Source organism: Geosmithia morbida (assembly GCF_012550715.1).
Source record: "Geosmithia morbida isolate 1262 chromosome Unknown scaffold_5, whole genome shotgun sequence".
NCBI lineage: Eukaryota > Fungi > Ascomycota > Sordariomycetes > Hypocreales > Bionectriaceae > Geosmithia > Geosmithia morbida.
Window position 1 is genome coordinate 352,432 of NW_023336192.1, and position 18,440 is coordinate 370,871.

The 18,440-nt window shown below is 55.4% G+C and overlaps 4 protein-coding genes across 4 annotated transcripts; 3 read left to right on the top strand and 1 right to left on the bottom strand.

Annotated features, from left to right (window-relative positions):
• Positions 1 to 397: 397 nt before the first annotated feature.
• Positions 398 to 2,118, top strand: GMORB2_6123 (Sugar (and other) transporter; the record flags this gene model as incomplete). Its single annotated transcript, XM_035468093.1, has 2 exons — positions 398 to 951; positions 1,071 to 2,118. Coding segments are annotated over 2 exons (1,602 nt in total), but the record flags the coding sequence as incomplete, so codon positions are not given.
• A 1,717-nt stretch (positions 2,119 to 3,835) lies between these two features.
• Positions 3,836 to 4,844, top strand: GMORB2_6124 (uncharacterized protein; the record flags this gene model as incomplete). The annotated part of the gene is made up of 5 exons (XM_035468094.1): positions 3,836 to 4,003; positions 4,187 to 4,352; positions 4,476 to 4,493; positions 4,587 to 4,636; positions 4,740 to 4,844. 5 exons carry the CDS (start codon positions 3,836 to 3,838, stop codon positions 4,842 to 4,844), a joined length of 507 nt encoding a protein of 168 aa, XP_035322075.1.
• A 3,892-nt stretch (positions 4,845 to 8,736) lies between these two features.
• GMORB2_6125 (uncharacterized protein) lies at positions 8,737 to 11,157 on the top strand (the record flags this gene model as incomplete). Its single annotated transcript, XM_035468095.1, has 2 exons — positions 8,737 to 8,756; positions 9,783 to 11,157. 2 exons carry the CDS (start codon positions 8,737 to 8,739, stop codon positions 11,155 to 11,157), a joined length of 1,395 nt encoding a protein of 464 aa, XP_035322076.1.
• A 2,193-nt stretch (positions 11,158 to 13,350) lies between these two features.
• On the bottom strand, positions 13,351 to 18,078 carry GMORB2_6126 (VPS10; the record flags this gene model as incomplete). Its single annotated transcript, XM_035468096.1, has 2 exons — positions 13,351 to 14,038; positions 14,129 to 18,078. 2 exons carry the CDS (start codon positions 18,076 to 18,078, stop codon positions 13,351 to 13,353), a joined length of 4,638 nt encoding a protein of 1,545 aa, XP_035322077.1.
• Between the last annotated feature and the right edge of the window lie 362 nt (positions 18,079 to 18,440).

Consider the following 18,440-nt stretch of genomic DNA (forward strand, 5'->3'; position numbering starts at 1 on the left):
AGAGAGAGAGAGAGAGAGAGAGAGAGAGAGAGAGAGAGATCCTCTCTCTCCCTGCCCTATATATGTTGCTAGGGGAGGAGAGAGAAACAAGTTTCCCCCCTCTCTCTCAAGTATAATAACGGGGGGCCTTGCCCCCGTACCTTCCTTTCCTTCTTGATCCCTTCTCTCTCTCTTCTCTCTATGATAGATGAGTTGTAGCTCCATGTCATAGCCATACCATTCCCTTTTGCCTCGTTGTCACCTATCGCATATGTAAATACATCCCAGAGACTGAACAAGAGAAGAAGGAGGAAAGAAGAGCCGGGAGATAGCATCACATACATACGCGGATATGAAGAAGAGCTTAGAGGCGTCTTCCGTCTCCGTGACGACACGGCAGGTATTACCGCCCACCAGTTCCGCCGGATCGTCTGATTCCTCGTTGCTGGACGGCACAAGGCCCGAGGCCGTGGCCGACTCCGAGTCGGCGCCCAAGCTGGTCGAGCGTCTGGGCACGGGAGATGATGCCAGGCAGCGAGCTCACGCCTCCATGTCCAGGCAGTACAAGTGGAACATTGTCGTCTTCGTCTCCCTGGCCGGCTCCTTCTCCCCCCTCTCGTCCAACATCTACTTCCCCGCCATCGACTCCATATCGAGGGACCTGGGCGTGAGCACCAGCCTCATCGCCCTCACCGTCACCGTCTACATGGTCGTCCAGGGCGTCGCGCCCTCGCTGCTGGCCGTCTTCTCCGACACCTACGGCCGACGGATCGCCTTCGCCGCCACCCTGCTCATCTACACGGCCGCCAACCTGGCCCTGGCCTTCGTGCCCGACTTTGCCACCCTCATGGTCCTCAGAGGTCTGCAGGCGGCCGGATCGGCCGCAACCATCAGTATCAGCTCCGGTGTCATCTCGGACATTGCCACACCCGAGGAGCGTGGTGGCTTCATGGGGACAAATGCAGGACTTCGGTACGCTCCATCTCTCTTCTCTTCTCTCTCTCTCTCTCTATCTGTCTCTCTCTCCCTCTCTCTCTCTCACTTGTGATTCTTTGCTGACCACTGCTGTTCCTGTTCTTGTCACGATATAGCATGAGCGGGCAAGCAATCGGACCCATCATCGGCGGTCTACTCAACAATCAATGGGGCTTCAAGAGCATCTTCTGGCTCCTCTTCGTCATGAGCACCATCGTCCTGCTGGCCCTGGTCTTCTTCCTCCCCGAGACGCACGAGGGCATCGTCGGCGACGGCAACCGACCGCTGACGGGCATCAGCAAGCCCTTCATCTACTACATCCTCAAGGACCCTTCGCAGCCGTCCCCACAGCAACCGGACGAGAAGCGGTCCATGGACGGGGAGAAGCCAGGCAGGCCGCGCCTGACGCTCCTCTCCGTCTTCACGCCCATGGCCATCATCGCGCAGAAGGATGTCTTCGTTCTCCTGGCGTGGGGGTCCCTGGCCTACACGGCGTGGAGCATGGTGACGTCGTCGACAACGACGTCGCTCCTGCACGGGCACCCGTACCTGAAGCAGTGGGAGCTGGGCCTGTGCTTCCTCCCCAACGGCATGGGCTGCGTGGCCGGGTCGCTGGTCACGGGCTGGCTGCTGGACCGGAGCTTCCGGTCGGCCGAGGCCAAGTACCGGCTGCGCAACGGGCTGGACGCCGATGTCGAGGTCTCGGGCCGCGCCGACTTCCCGTTCGTGCGCGCCCGCATGCGCACGATGCCCTACTTCAGCGCCGCCCTCATCACCACCACGGCCCTCTACGGCCCCAGCTACGAGTTCAACGACCTCGACGAGGGCTACAGAGGCAACCTCGCCGCCCCGCTCGGCCTGCAGTTCTTCATCGCCTTCTCCGCCACCGCCATCTTCAACATGAACTCCACCATGCTCATCGACTCCTTCCGAAAGTCGCCCACCAGCGCCACCGCCCTCAACAACCTGTGCAGGTGCCTCCTCGGCGCGGGCGGCGTCAGTGTCATCCAGCCCCTCATCGACGCCGTCGAGATCAGGAACGCCTTCCTCATCGTCACCGCCATCCTCGTCATCTTCTCCCCGCTCGTCTGGGTCGAGTGGGTATGGGGTGATGAGTGGAGAAGGGCACGAGAGGAGAGGTTGTCTGCCGAGGCGGGTCAGTAATGTATTCAGAGCATCACCATCATCGCTCTCTTCTTCCTTCTCTTCTTCTAGAATCAGCCTTTCTCTCCTCTTCTTTTTGATAACTCATTTCTTTATCACTAAAGCTCATGCCTCTCTTTCTCTCTTCATCTTCTTTTCCCTTTTCGATCAGTTCGAGTCCTTGATTCCACATTCTTTTCGGCTCTTCACTCTTTTTTCGATGGTTTATATTATTTCATGCTCATGTATACACGCAGTAGCCATAGATTGACCCATATCCGCTTAGGTGGGTATTTTTATATATATAAAAACAATAAAAAATAAAAATCGTGAAGGGGAAACGGGGCGCATCTACCTGATAAACATAGAAAGGATATATGTATACATGTCTATAAGATAAAAAGAAGAGTTTCCCAATTTTTCATAACAGGACGCATTACTCTGGAAGCCACTCGGAGAGTATGGAAAGGAAAAGAATAGGAAGAAGAAAAAAAAGTTCTTGGTTCCCTGCACGAGCAAGGGCTCCCCTGCCGGTCTTCCTTGTCTGCAAATGTACCGGGCACCCCGTCCGAGCGGCCGTCCGGAGAATCCGCAAGACCGGGTTGACCGCCCGCAAGTCTAAGAACAAGGCAGGTGTCTTATTGCTACGGAATAATAATCATGCAGAGAATTACCACCTGTACGCTCATACCTCATGCTCTGTGTCCTCTAGGATTCTAGGAGATTGTCTCTGTCTTTCTTGAGCCTTGGTGGTGATGTGGGAAGGACTAGTGGCCGGAGGAGTGTCGGTGCGACGGGAACTCACGATGCAAGCTCTAACGGTTTCTCTCTTCTTATAGAAGAAATAGGAGAGATGAATCTGCCAAGGACATGAATGAAACAATAGAGAAAGTGATGAAGTCTTGCAGTTAAGCGACAGGAAAGAGATTTAAGGTCAACTTTAGGGTCAACTTTATAACCATTCATCTCTATCTTCTTTCTTCCTAGCAGCTTCTCTGCTAGCTCTTTATCCTGGTTCTAGAATCTTATCTATGATGCCTTTGACTTGCTCGTGATCATCTTTGTACTTCCTTGAACCTTGACTGAATCTTTCTTGATGATCTCCTGATATCCTTCTTAGGTGTGGCTGGATGTGGCTTGATATGACTTGATATGACTTGGTGGCTTGACACTTCCCTGACTATCCTCTGTCCTTTGTCAGCACTTGACAGATGAATCACTGCGGCTAAGCCTAGAGGCTGCGAGTGCGGTCATGCGGTATCATCATGAAATAGTAGGATCGTTATCCATCAGATGGGCCCGGATCTATCTACCCGGAGCTATACTATCACTCGACACAGCGGGCAATCGTCACAGAGGCCACCCGTGCTAGGCCATGTCGGCGACGGCCATCTTCACCAGGTTACCGCGTGCAAGCCTGGCGGTGCGGTCAGAAGGAGGGCTGTGCGGAAGCGGGTCGATGACATGATGATCGGAGCCTGTTCGGATGGAGGGCATCGTTCCGGTATGCTGGCCTCTCGAGAAGTCGGTCGGTCTGGCTCTCGAGCCAAGGCACAATCTCTGGGGGGATAGAATAGCGGCAGTCGCAAGATGGCGATTGGAAGTTTCGGATATCCCGATTGCAGCATCTCGTACTTCTGAGACACGCACGCACGATACGGGGTCGGTTCAGCTCATCCATGTACGTCTCGTGAATAGATGTGCAGGTAAATAAATAAATAAAACTACACGTCACAGCATGGTCGCCGGCTCCAAGTTCAACACGGGCCGATGCCTGGACGTGACCGAACATCCAGGACCCGCAGGTTCTCGACGCCAAGAACCAGTCATGCCCAGCAGTACCCCGGGAAGCTGTCCATCCGGCCATCGCGGCGGAGCAGATCGAGCACAGGGATTCCGAGTAGCAGTCCATCACTGCTCATCTCCCCGGAAGCAACAATGACTCGGGTGAGTTTCCGGGGCGTATCTATCGTGTTTACCCTCACACACACATGCACACACACACACACACTCTCTCTCACACACACTCTCTCTCTCTCACACACATGATTACAACTTCTGAGATCACGTGTACTGACATGATGAGAAGGTAACTATCGGCTGCCACCTCGACCCGACAAGTGGCCAGCCGTCTGACCGTGCCCCGGGCGACGTGTGGGCCGACTGCAGGCCCAGGTCCGAGTCCAAGCCCGTCATCGGCTACGTCGACCAGGGGGGTTATGACGGGGTGCTCGCCCAGCGGCACTCCGGCCATCGTGACCGACTGCACTGACCCCCCGGTCTCGACGACTACGTCAAGCTTCTCGTCACCGAATGTACGGGCCGAGCACCCAACCGGGGGGGGGGCTGCGGATATGCCTGTTCTGATCATGCTCCAGCCGATTCCAACGGTTTCCGTGAGTTCGGCTCCCGAATATATACATATATAAAAGTCAGAGGGGTGATGTATTGTGACTGACATTGCCTCTCTCCTTCTTCTCTCTGCACAGCTGCCGCGTTCTCGTTCGAGGATCTGATCGATATTTTTTTATATGAGCCCGTACGTTCACGCAATTAATGATGTGAGCTCTCCCCCTCCCCCCTTTTCTTCTTTTTTCTTCTTTTTCTTCGTGAGTTGACCGGATACTGACTGTCCCGATCAGACGATCGGCACTATCATGTGGGATGCTGCGGCCAAGCACATCAACTTCACCATCGGGTTCCTTGTCGAGGCCTCCTACATCCAGGGAGGCGAGAGGGAGGTTTGAACTGTGCAGAACCTACACATGTACATCTGAGAAGGTATCAGAGGCAAGAAACATCGAAGACGGACGGGACAAACCTTGAAGATCTAGTAACCTTTTTTCACTTTTTTAAAACGTACATTCTCAACGGATACGGTTTCAACTGAAAGGTGGCTTGCACCGTACGATGGACGGCCGGCTACCTGCATAGTACCACACTACATGTAGAAAAGGGGTTCTTTTTTTTTTCTTTTCGACACATGAACAGCTATTATGGAGAAAGCTAAGAAGTTGAAGAAAAGGGTTGTCTTATTCCCCTCCAAGACATTGGGATAATCTTACTACGTAAATCCACTCATGGCGGAAATAGCGGGAGCGCCAGCAAGCTTGAAGCGAGGGCGAACGAAGTCAAGGAGTACTAGCAGAAACCCTACCGTGATGGGAGAGAGTATCGAATGATGGATTAGTGGGTATGGATAAGTGTATAAGGTTAGCCATACTATCTATCGAATACCGTCGCACGGCAGAAACGGCTGGGGTTCAGATGTCTCGTCATGAACCGAGAGGCCGGATGGGCTGGCTGTATTGATTATATACCACATGTACATGCGGTGCTGCCGCTCTGACAGGCCACAGTTTAGAGCCAAAAAAAAAACAAGATTCGACTATTCATGGACGATTGATTCGCTCGGGATTTCTTTTTTCAATTTTGTTCTTTTTTCTTTTTTTAACCGGTTTCGTTTAGATTATGTATGTATTATATATATGTATATATATATATATATGTATGTATACAGAAACACAATGGGCGTCATCTATCGATGCTGTGGGAATCCGTCGTATTGGACTACATGAATCAGTACTCTGTATTCTGCAGTACTGTACGATATCATGAAAATCCACACTGTCCACAGTGCGTGTCATGATGGATTCGATAGACCAGAATGCACAGTGTATGTACAGTGCAAGTACGTGTGCATGACAGGGAGCCGCATCTCCGCTTCCTGAAGAACGGCAGGTCGTTCCTTCCAGATTGTATTATAGTTTTACACTGTCGTTCCTTCCCTCTGACATGGGGACATGCACCTGACTCATCGATCGAAACGCGCAAGATGAGCAGCCGGCGCCATCCCTGAAACCTCGGAAAGGAGGCTGCGCGGAGCTTCCATGGTGCAGCATCCATCATCGAGGTGGGACTTGCTGGCCACAGTCAGTGGCGTCTTACGGCCATCCCCTCTCTTCCCATCGACGACGCTACGAGAGAACGGGAAGGAGGTGCAGAAGGGGAGCGTGAGAGAGGGCGTGAGAGAAGAGAAGAGAAGAAGATGAACATCGCCTGCAGCCTCCGTTCTGCCGCAAGCCGCTGCCCTGTCATGGAGGGAAGCTGTGCTGAGAAGACGTGAAGGCTGCTGGCAATGTGCATACATACATGCATACATACATACATGCATACATACATACATATATATATATATGTATATGTATATGTATAATGCCGCTCAGGCCCCGACACCGTCTCCAATCGTCACGTCTGCAACGGTCCACTCGGTTGGCCAGCACGTCACGTCCCAATATTGCCTCCCTGCAAAGCGATATGATGGTCGGCAATGTATTGAAAGGAATTGACGCCGTCACGCACCGTTATTGCCGCACCGGTAACCATTGACGGATCGCACGGGCAGTGAAGAGAGAAAGACGGGATGAGAAAAAAAAAAAAAAAAAAAAAGGAAACGCTCCATCAACGGGGCACGTGCGAGACGCCAACAGCTCTGACGCCTGTGGGGAGGGATATCATCTCTACTCCAGGTAATAATACATACAGCCAACCTTACTACGAGCCTGCGGAAAGGAGGACCAGGGAGGGAGTGGAGGACCAGGGGGTGGAGAGGGGACAATCCAGGAACACCAGCAGGGCTTTCCTGCAAGAGGCGGGGTCTAGGCTAGCCGTGTGTCTCGGGCTTCCTGCTTGCTGGCTCACTCTGCTGTCTCCCCTTGCAGCGACCGACAAGACAACACACACACACGGGGGGGGGAGCGAGGCGAGGAGGAGAGTAATGAGAGAGGGACAGTGAGAGGGACAGAGAGAGAGAGAGAGAGAGAGAGAGAGAGAGAGAGAGGAAAAAGAAGGAAAACACTCCATGCACCGTTACCTGCAGGATTAAACGAGTCGAGCATGTCAGCCGTCGATGACTGGAGGGGTTAACTCGCATGTGGGTGGCCCCTGTCCATGCTACCTACTGCATACATATATACATGTATGCACATGGCGTGTGATGAAACTCGTGGGAGGCGTGCCTCGCCTGCAAACATTATCGAGCGCGTTACGAGGGCTGGTCGGCACTAGAGTCTGCTAGCACCGCAGCACGAAGCACGTCGCATGCGTCCCGTCGTCACATTGGTGCTGGGGCGCTCCTCCATGATTCGACGGCGGGCCACGAGTCTGATGGGTGTGCATATCGCCTACGAGTATACAGACTACTCGACGTACATATTACACAGGTATCGATCGATACCAACAGCTAGCAGCTAGCAGCTCAGGTGCGGATGGCCATTGGCACAAGTCCAAGCCGGCATCAACCTGTCCGGTGCACCGGGGTGACGGGGCCCGAAGACACAGCAGGATTGGACGGCTAGCAGTGGTCTTGGTTCTGGTTTACCGAGTCCATCAGTGCTGCTGCTGTAGTGGTAGCCGTGGCACCATGGACGAGCGTCCGGGGTCTTGTGCCGGCACGAACCACGAGGGAGGGACCGTGATGTGGATGGCTGTCAAGATTGTTGTTGTGGTTCCCGTCGAATGTTGTGAGCCATCACCTATGACTGATCTCGGTAGCTTTTTTTTTTTTTTTTTTTTGTCGCGAAGCAGCATCACTCCCGATCCAATCCCGTCGACATTCCCCAGAACATGCTCATCTACGGGGATGCCAGTACGATGAGTTACAACGACAACAAGAACAACAACAACATCATCATCATCATCACAGGGGGCCAGACCACCACAGCACTGGGATATTGCTGGGATGCTGGGGACGCTGGGACCCAAGCCCTCTCCGCCCCCCTGCCCGTCGAGCCGGGACCGAGGTACCATGAGCCCATGATACGTCAGGTGGCGATGCCGAGTGGATTCGATTCGGGGCAGAGTAATAATACCAAGCGACCGAGTACGGAGAATGGTGGCAGCAGAGAGGCGCGGAGGACGAATGAGCCGTCCCTCCTCCGCCCCTCCCCCCCTCCTCGGTCTGGGCCAGCCAGACCGGAGAGTCTCTCGGGTCAGGGGAGATCATTCCCTAGGCTCTGTGAATCTATGCTAAGACTTATCTATCATGCGACTCCGTAGAGATGAGGCCTCAGCTCAATGCATAACACCAAATGGCAGATGGCAGATTGGCAGATGGGAAATGGGAAGAAAAGGGCACCAGGAAGGGAGAGGGGGGGTCCTCTCGGCCGCCGGTCCACTATGAGTCTGTAACCTGTACATCGGTACAGATTACAGATCAGTCCTCTCAACTTCCCCCTCTCTGCTGATGATCTGATGGAGCGAGGACGACCCTGGACGGCCCTGGACGGCCCCTGGACGGGCCTCTGGACGATCCTGGATGGCCCAGGATGGGACGCCAGACGTCAAGCGTACCCGCTTCTCAATCCTTGACCCCTGGGGGCCTAGCGTCCACTCACCGTTCGACTCTCCGCCCGATATCCACAGCAATCCTGGGATCTTGGTGGGGACGTACGTGTGTGTGTGTGTGTGTGTGGCATCGCGTCCCTGAGCACGGCTGTGCTTGGGGTTTACTCGTACCTCTGCACTCCGCCCGCCTACGAGTACGAGCACAGCCGACAAGGTTGGCAAGTCTACCAGTTAACAAGTCTACCGGTCCATCAGCCTACCGTGTAACAGAATCTACCATACCGGTCTACCAGTATGCGAAGCCTACTACTCTTGTACAGACGTACCACCCTTCTTCTCCTTACAGGGTTCCCAGAAGTGGCGTCCTCCCATGTATCATGGGTAATGGATATTATGGATATTATGATGACTATCCATATATTCCGTATGCATCCGTACTCGTATGCAGTGAGCGAGAGAGAGAGAGAGAGGCCTTTCCCCCTGGGCTGGGGCTCGGGGAGACGGCGACCTTCTCGATCTCTCTCTTCTCTTCCTTCTCTTCCTTCTCTTCCTCTTCTTGTCTTGCGTTCCTAATTCTGAGACATTGCCCACCTCCATTCGTTTTTTAATCTATTTATCTATTTATCTATTTATCTTTCGCTGAGGATCGACTCCCTACCCGACTATCCTCACCTTTTTTTTTTCTCGGCATCGATCAGAAGTATTATTTGTAAAACTTTCTTATGACAAGTCTCCAGTACACACAAGTACGAGTACAAGTACATCGATACCGTCACACCCTCAATCGCACTCCTCCCTCTCGAATCGAGTAAACTCGACGCGTTTTACGGCATGAAGCTTGGCCAGAGTTTATACTAATAACCTCTTGGGTGTCTCCTCTTGACTCCTGTCCTATCTCTCTCTCTCTCTCTCTCTCTCTCTCTCTCTCTCTCTCTCTCTCCCTCTCACCGATTGTCTCTCCCTCTCCCAATCTCTCTGATTCTCTTCTATTATTCTCGAAAGACCTGCGCAATTCCGACCAGACATCGTCACAGAGACATATAATCACTCCGTACAACATCCCGCGCGCCAACTCAGAGACAAACTTGTCGCCCAGGTTCCTCCCCCCCCCCCCCCCCCAAATAACAGTCACAACAAACAAGGCGGGAGGGAAGAAAGAAACACAGAGAGGGTCGCTTCAGAAGCGACGCTCTTTCTTGCAACATTGTGTGTGCTATATGAGCAGAGCAGAACGCTCTTCCCCTCTCTCTCTCCCTCTCTCTCTCTCACCTCTCGAAGCGGCAACCCCTGCGTTCGTCCCGGCCTACGGTCTCAACCATCCATCCACAACACCCTACCAGCAGCGGCAGCATGGCCCCGCACCAGGCCGCAACGGCCCTCGAGCCCGAATCATCCGCCTTCTACGAGAGCTTACGGTGGCTTGACGAGAGCAATGACCTGGACCTGAGCCTGGGTTTCGGCAACCTCGCACAGGACGTCGGCAGCCGGAGCGTCGGCGTCGGGGCCGGTAAGATGCCGTCATCCCCCGACGGCGGTGGCAGGTCCTCCCGGCGCACGCCCAACCGTCGCCGTCTCTCGCTCGGCAACAAGTTCCCCCTCTCACGCCCCTCGGTCGGCAGCCGACCGGGGACGAAGGACACCGCGACGGCGGCAGGTGACGGCGGCGGCGGAGGCGTCGCCGCCATCATCGGCACTACCACCACCATCACCGCCTCACCCCCACCTCTCAAGCGGTCACCCAGCCAGATGCTGCTGAGGACGTCGGGCAACGGCCGCAGGATGTCCAGGGCTCTGTCCCTGGCATCGGCGAAGCAGCCGCAGCTGCAGACCCACCACCAGCAGCAGCAGCAGCAGCAGCAGCAGCATGCCCGTCAGGTGTCGACGCCCATCGACGCCGTTGCGACGCACTACCAGGACCCGGGAGCTCGGTTGACGCTCCGCGAGTACGTCACCTCGCCGACCAAGTTTGACGAAGCTCTCGAATACGGCTTCCCCTCCCTGACAGCAGAGGCGGAAGCCAAGACAGCCGGCGGTATCAAGGACGTCAAGAAGCCAGCACCACTCGTTCCCAACCTGGCCAGAAGTGATGGCAATGAAGACAATAACGACAACGACAACAAAAACAACAGCAGCAAAAACAACAACAACAACAATGACAACAACAATGACAACGACGACGACGACGACGGCTCGTCGACGCACAGCACCGTCAGCGACTCAGACTCACCCAAGACGCCCCCCGCGGCGCACAGCAAGCCGATGGTGTCGCCCCGGCTGTGCGCGGATCCCGAGCTGTCGTCTTCGTCGTCACCCCCGCCCCCGGCCGGCGCGGTCAAGCGCCTGCACTCGCCCGGCCAGTGCCGCGAGATGACGGTGCGCATGACGCTGACGAGACCCGACCTGCGAGCCTACGGCGACGACGTCCTGTACGCGTGGCAGGATCAGGATCAGAACCGGAATCGGAACCGGAACCGGCAGAACCATCGGCAGCCTCCTCAGACGGAAGCGCCGGCGGCCCGCAAGAGCATCCTGTCCGTTGCCGACCGGCCGCGCGTGCCCAGCACCGTCCACGGCGGATCGGAGGACCTCGATTTCGGCAACATCAAGGAGAGCATGGAGAAGCGTTTCGACGCTTTCGACCAGGAGATGATGAAGGAGGACGCGACAGATGGCGGAGTTGTCAAGCGTATCTGGAAGAAGGTGTTGCGGGTCTAGCCCTAGCTGACTCGACCATCGTCTTCCCATCATGGCCTTCCCCCCTCCAAAAATTCTCTTCACCGTCCTTTTTATATATATATATATATGTATCTGACGACATTGGCCTTGTTTTTCAGCGTGGCATCTATTTGGTTCTCTTCTTTTTTCTTCGTCGCTTCTTCCCCCGGTTTCTCCATCTACGCAAGCCTTTTCTTCTTCTTCATTTCTATTATAATGGGGGGGGGGGGGTTTTCTTCTTTTTTTTTCAAGAAAGATTCCTTCTTTTCGATACCCGATATTCTTCTTTTATATATATATGTATTCTATTCTTTTCCAATGTATATATATATATTGACACATTCACGACCACTTGGGCTCTCGCCATTCCATGACTCTTCTATGCTTGTACCCTATTCTTCTTTCCCTCTTGGTCGTTAGAACATCCTACCCGTTCTTCACCTCTCCCCCCTCCCTCCCTCGCGTCGCACTCTACTTGCATGCGACCTTGATTGACATGAAGGGAGGATTGCATAAGTCTTGAGGGAGGGGGCCATGTATCAATATCAGATGAGGACATATATGTACTCGTAGAGCATCACGGTCACTCTGCACATGTATACTCACCCGTACATGCTCTGCGTGTTGATATTTAAAGAGAATTAAATATGTAAATATATAAATGTGAAAAAGAAGCCATGTTAAAGAAGAGAAGATTGAAGAGTCTGTAATATCACAAGTCACCTACACACATATACATCCTCTTATATATAATATATATATATATATATATATTATATACAGATATATAATATACATATATATAATATACATATATATAATATCTGTACTCTACGGGTCACTATCGAGAGATTCTATGCAATGATATAGCCACTTGCATGTGATATAATACTCCTTACCTACTCAGCTGACGATTTTTCTATTCTATTATTTTCCCCCCCCTTTCTTTCTTCCCCCTTGATCTCTTCTCATAGAATCATGTTACTCGTGTCACAATACCTTCAAGATTGTGCCCCGGCCCTGTGAGACGTAAGTTGTCACTTGTCAGACACGCCCGCTGAGAGAAGAATCTGAGACAGAAAATCACCCACACCCATGATAAGAGATCAACATGAAAATAAAACTTCTTTTTTTTTCTTCGTACGACCTGACTACCCTTTCCTTTTTCTTGGTTTTCGACATTTTCTCCAACTATCGTTTTTTTCTTCTTTTTTCCCCTCTTTTTTCTTCTTCTTCTCTTTACTCTTACTTCCCCGGAGCGTAGTGTATCACCGCATCACTCGACGCCTGCATATATGATACCCCACGACCTCCCCTCCCCCCGTATTCCAAATGGCAGCTAATCATCATCATCATCATAGCAGGTCTGCCGGACCATCCGTCATACACCACATCTCTTTCTCTTTCCCTTTTCCCCTTTCTTGCGAGTTCGAGTACATTGTGTGTGCACAACCGTGTTTCGCGATATGCAAGTTGTAAAAAAGGTTACTGTTTGTACGTGTTTGCATCAAACAGCCAAATACAACCGGAAGAAGGGATAATCCGGGACCGAGGTTGTTGCCTCAGGATGACTTTGGCAAACATACTCGCATACAAACATCACGATGAGAGTCATCCTAGAACAATACAACATATCGATCATCACAAACGCAAAGGCTCTTCCTGAAAGAAGGAGCTGATGCACCTGTGATATCGTGAGGTGACGAAAAAGGAAGAAAGACGAACCAACAGTTACGCTTCCCCTTCCTCCTCTTCTCTTATTTCCCTACAGTAATAGATGCCATCACCATATCTGCTCTACAGTAAAACATGATTCTTCGACTTCGAGAGGATATCACAAATTTACCAGCATAATATCATAGATACATTGGTTTTTTTTTTTTTTTTTTGGAAAACTCAGGAAAAAAATTCCATACCGACATCTCTCCATGGCAACTAACAGAGAATAACAAGAGTGAAAAAAACAGGAAGAAAAGAAAAGAAGAAAAGACAAACTCCCCCTCCCCCTCCCCCTTCCTTCTATATCGTTGACACTTCTCCCCTCTCTTCATACAATGGTAAAATAATGTCGAGCAGTATGCTTCATATCCTCGGTGGGTGGAAACAGAGAGAGACAGGGAATGACGAGGAAAAAAGAACGAGACATAAATAAAACAAAAACAAAAACAAAACAAAAATGGACAGATACTTAATCTACGCCTCCTCGTCACTATCCTCGCCGAGAAGCTCACCCTCATCATCGTCGACCACGGAGTAATCCCCCCTAGCCCGGGCGAACGAGTCCCTGGTCGTGAACCTCCTGAGCCCGCCGCCGCCGCCGCCGCTGAACCAGCTCTGCCGTCCGCCGTGGCCGCCGCCGGAGCTGCTGCCGCCGCCGCCGCCGCGCATCTTCTCGTACGATCCCCGGGCCATCCTCCAGAGGCTGCCCAGGAGCAGGGGGGTCGAGGCCGCCACCGCCGCCACCGCCGAGACGGCGATGACCGGGTATTTGACCCAGGGCCGGTCGCTGTCAAAGGTCGACTGGGCCGACGTCTCACCCAGCCGGATCTGTCCGAAGCTCCTGTTCCAGTTGCGGTAGACGTACCAGCCTATCGAGGCCGCCAGGCCCAGCGGCACCACCACCGCGAGCAGGATGGCCGCCCCGGACGTCCTGTGCTTCCTCCTGAACTCCTCCTCGTACCCGGCGCACGCGTGCTCCTCCGACGTCTTGTCCAGCTCGTTGCCGCCCACGCACGTCGACAGCGGCACCCTGCGGTAGCCCGTCGGCTCGAACCACGACGTCTCGTTGCCGTGCTCGGCGCACCAGTCCTTGCCCGACTGCGGCTCCAGGCCCGGCACGAGCCAGCACTGACCGTGGCTGTCGAGCTCGAAGTTGTAGGCGCTGCCGATGTGTCAGTGTGTCAGCGACGTCCACGGGAGAGAAGCAGCGCAGGATGGGATGGGCCAGGACGGGGAGGCGCTGTATACGTACCATTCGTAGTCCTGTCGGGTGCAGGCGCAGTTCTCGTACCCGTACAGCCTCTGGAGGTTCTGCTCGTTGTAGCACCTGGCCTCGGGCTTCCTGCGGAGGTACTTGGCAACGTGGCCGAACAGGCAGCCGTTCGCCTGGAGCGGGTGCTTGGGCGACCAGAGGTAGTAGTCCGACGCGGCCTCGTCGCCCTCGACCAGCTGGCAGGGGCGGTCGGCGAAGCCGCTGAAGTCGAGGTTGACCGCCATCGCCTTGCCGTCATCTGACCTGTACCACAGCAGGAAGTTGCGCGAGCTGCCGGTCCTGACCGTCGTGATGTCCAGTACCGTCACCTCCTCGTCGGTGAACTGGTAGTCGTGCCACGTGCGACCTTCGTCGAGCGAGTACGACACGGACCGCGTCTTGACCTTGTTCCTGGCCGTCGCGCGCTGCACCAGCACGATGATGGAGCCCTGGTCGCCGTACTGCCACGTCCAGTGTCCCTTCTTCACGCCGGCCCAGGAGATGCCGCCGTCGGTGGACATGAACGTGTCGGCCTCCTCGATGGGGCCGAGCTTGGATCCGACGTTGCCCACGCCGAACAGGAGGCCGACGGCCGTGCTCGCCGCAAACGTCCGCCGCTTGTCGTCGCGCTCCGTGTAGTGGTGCAGGTGCAGAGCGCACGACTTGTCGCCCGCCGACGACCGGCACCCGTACGCCTTGCCGTCCGCGTCCTTCTCGGGCGGCGCGAGATAGCCCCACTCGGCGCCGTCGTTGTGCGAGATCTTGGTCTGCAGCTCCTTCGTCTTGTCCTTCTTCTCGTCCGCGTTCGTCACCACGTTGATGAGCGTCACGCCCTCCAGCCCCGGCACCTTCTCGAAGTCGACAAACGTCTGATCGTCGCAGTTGACGTTGGCCGCGCTGAGGACGTACGACGTGCCGTTCGAGTTGCTCTTGACGATGGAGCCGTACTGGCGGTCCGCACCGGGCTCGCTCAGCACGAACAGGTTGACGGCGTGCGTCGAGCTGTCCAGCACCGTGTACTCGCCGGCGTGCTTCTCCTGGAAGCCGTGCGGGAAGTGCGCTGGCTCGAAGAGCTTGCCGTCCAGGCTGGAGTAGGCGCGGAGCTCGTCCGTCTCCGAGTCCCTGCCGGCCAGGACGATGAACTCGCTCATGGTGGCGAAGTCCATGACCTCGCCCCTGAACTCGGACCGGTCCTCCAGGAAGAAGTCGTTGCTGGTGACGATCGTCATGGGCGAGTCGACGCCCTCCTCCTCGTGGGCGTGGCAGACGATCTGCTTGGAGGGGCGGAACTTGAAGGCCGAGTGGCCGGTGAACTCGCACTTCCTGGCGGAGCGGACGATGGTCCTCCAGTTATCGCCGCGGTCGGTCGAGAGGGATGCATCCTGAGTGCACGAGTCGCCCTTCTCGTCGCACTGCTTGCCCACCCAGATCAGCCAATCCTTGTTGTCCGGGTGGAAGCTGAAGGGGAAGTCGCCGGGGTCCGTAGGCGCCTCGAAGCTGTGGAAGCTGCGGCCGCGGTCGATGGTGTAGTAGACCGTCTTGTCGTCGGTGGTGAAGAAGACGACCTCCTTGAAGCGTTGGTGATGGTGGATGCCCCTCACGCCCTTGCCTTCGAGGATGAGGTTCCAGCTCTTGCCGTGATCGTTGGTCATCCAGATGTCCTTGCCGACCTTGAAGCGGCCGTTACCCTCGTTCTCGGCGGGGCGGGCGATGACGGTCTCGTCGTCCACGGAGCTGGAACCGGCCTTTTCGAGATAGATCTTCTCGAAATCGTACAGGTTGGTGTCGAAGTTGAAGGGTTTGGACGAGGACACCTCGCCGTTGCTGGGGCTTCCGGGGCCGTCGGGGCTGCCGGGGTTGCCGGGGCCGCCGGGGCTGGAGCCCCCGTCGGTGCAGTTACGCTCGATCTCGCTGTCCTTCTGCTCGCCTTTGCCTCTCTTGCACGTATTGCCTGGGATGAGGCGCCAACCCGACGTGCCCTTGTAGGTGCCGCCCTTCCCGTCCTTGCAGACGCCATCCGGCTTGATGGCAGGACCGACCTGGTTGCATCTGCTGCTGTCGTCCAGGTCGCGTTGGAAGTTGTAGTCACACTCAAAGTCCTGGTCCGTGCATTCGCAATCCTCGATGATGGGAACTGGATCTCTGAAGCCGCTCATGATGAAGCACTCGGCGTCCTTCTTGCGTCGGCGGTACGTCTGCTTGTGCCCCATGACGCAGGTCGCCTTGCCGTCCTCGTCAACGCGGGCGTGCCAGTCCTCCATGTCGCTGTCCTTGCAGGTACGCTCGTGCAGGCCGTCAAAGTCGATGGAGACCATGTGGTAGGTGCCGCCGCTCTCGCCGAGGAGCAGGAACTTGGTGCTGGTAGAGTCCTGCGTCGTGGTGAGGATGTAGGGCTTGATCTTTACGTCGTTGGGGAACTTGACCTCCTTCCAGTCCTCGCCGTGGTTTAGGGAATAGGAGAACTTGTCGGCGGCCTCCTTCTCCTTGCTGCCCACGGCCACCAGGATCGATCCGGTGTCGCCGAACTCGTACTTGTGGGGTCCCTCCAAGGCCTTTGACCACGTCAACCCGGCGTCATCGGACACGTACAGGTCGGAATCGTCAAAGGCTCCAAGCTCCTTGCCCGTGTTTCCGTTGCCCATGACGATGCCGGGTGCGAGGCTGGAGAAGACCCTCCCGACGTTGTTCAGCTCCGTCGAAGAGTGTAGGTGGAGGGTGTCGTTGTCCTTGGTGAGCAGGGGCTCGAACGACCGGCCATCGTCAAAGGTGATTCTGGAGACAACCTCCTTCTCCTTTCCCGTCTCTACCTCATCGGGATTGTTGACGACGTTGACGAGATAGACGCCCTGGATGCCGGTGAGCTTCTCAAAGTCGACGTGGCCCCTCTCGTTGCGGTTCGTGTAGGGGACGTTCTCGGTAAAGTAGGTGCCGTTGGAGTTGCTGGTGAACAGGACGCCCATGGGGCGCGAGGGGTGCGACGTCATGACGTCCACCTGGATGCTATAGTTGGTGCCCTCGAGGATGGTGTAGGCATTTTGGTTGATCTGGTGAGAGTGGTCGTGGCTGTCGTCGGTAGGGAACATGGCTCGGTGCCAGCGGATGGAGTCATCGGAGACGTAGAGGGCCATCTCGTCGCTGTACAGCGATGCCGTGGCCACGAGGAGGTAACCCTTGACGATGCCCATGCTGATGACGCCATCGACGGCCTTGTCGGTGTCGAGGCTGGGCTCGAACTCGTCGATGCCGCCCTTGACCTCGGCAAAGAAGGAGTCGGAAATGTGCAGCCTCTGGTCCTCCTTGAAGCTGGAGAAGGGCTCCATGACGATGCACATGGTGCGCGACCTGTCCTTCTCATCGTCGCCGGTGGTGAATTCCCTGGACGACTTGGCCCACCAGCAGCCAGCAGTCAGGCCGCGCAGCAGCTCGACAGTCTTGAAGCCGTCGGTGGTGTATACAGACTCTTCGTTGCAGAAGATTCCCTCGCACCTCATCCCGTTGAGGATTATCCGGGCGGGGTCTCGGGCATGGAAGACGAGGGGCTCGGGCTGGAAAGCGCTCGGGGTGGTGCCGGCGTACAGCTTGGACCAGCTGTCGCCCCGGTCGGTTGTCTTGTACAGGTAGTTGCTCTCGGTCAGGACGAAGGCTGTCGTGGGCTCGAACTTGTGCATGACGAGGAGCATGGCCTCGCCACGTGGGATGTCACGGACCTGAGTCCAGCTGGCGCCAGCATCGTCGGAGCGGTAGATGCTGGCCTCTTCGACATCGTGGAAGACGACAACGTTGCTGTCCTCAAAGTAGCTGAGGCCGAGAGGCGGATGATCGAACTTGCTGATAGAAACCTTGGGTTCGTCCTTGGCGGCGACCAGGGCGAAGAACAGGGCCACGACGACCAGCACCGCCATCATCGGGGTGCGGCGCCACGAGGCCGAAGCCATGCCCCCGGACCTCATCGTTTCAGGCTGGAGGCAGGCGTGAAGCAAGCTGGAGTACCATGTGAAGGGGAGAAGAAAGGTACGAGCAGCGGGCGCGAACCGGGAGGCCGTACGGATGGATTCGTGTAGTTTTGTGGGTGTGAGATTGGGGCGCGTCACGATCTTACTATTGATTTGATGGGATGCAGAGTCCGGGTTTGGAAGAGAACTCTGTCCTAGAAGTTGACGAGACGAGACGAGACACGACAGCTTACGACACAGTTGCCGGCTCTCTCTGGGTGGCGGGCCCGAACACGCAACAGCTCTCGGGTGTGTGGCGCGCGAGCCGGCTGCGCCACGTTTCGGTCATGGCTACCCTGTAGCAGAGCAGTTCGCGAGCT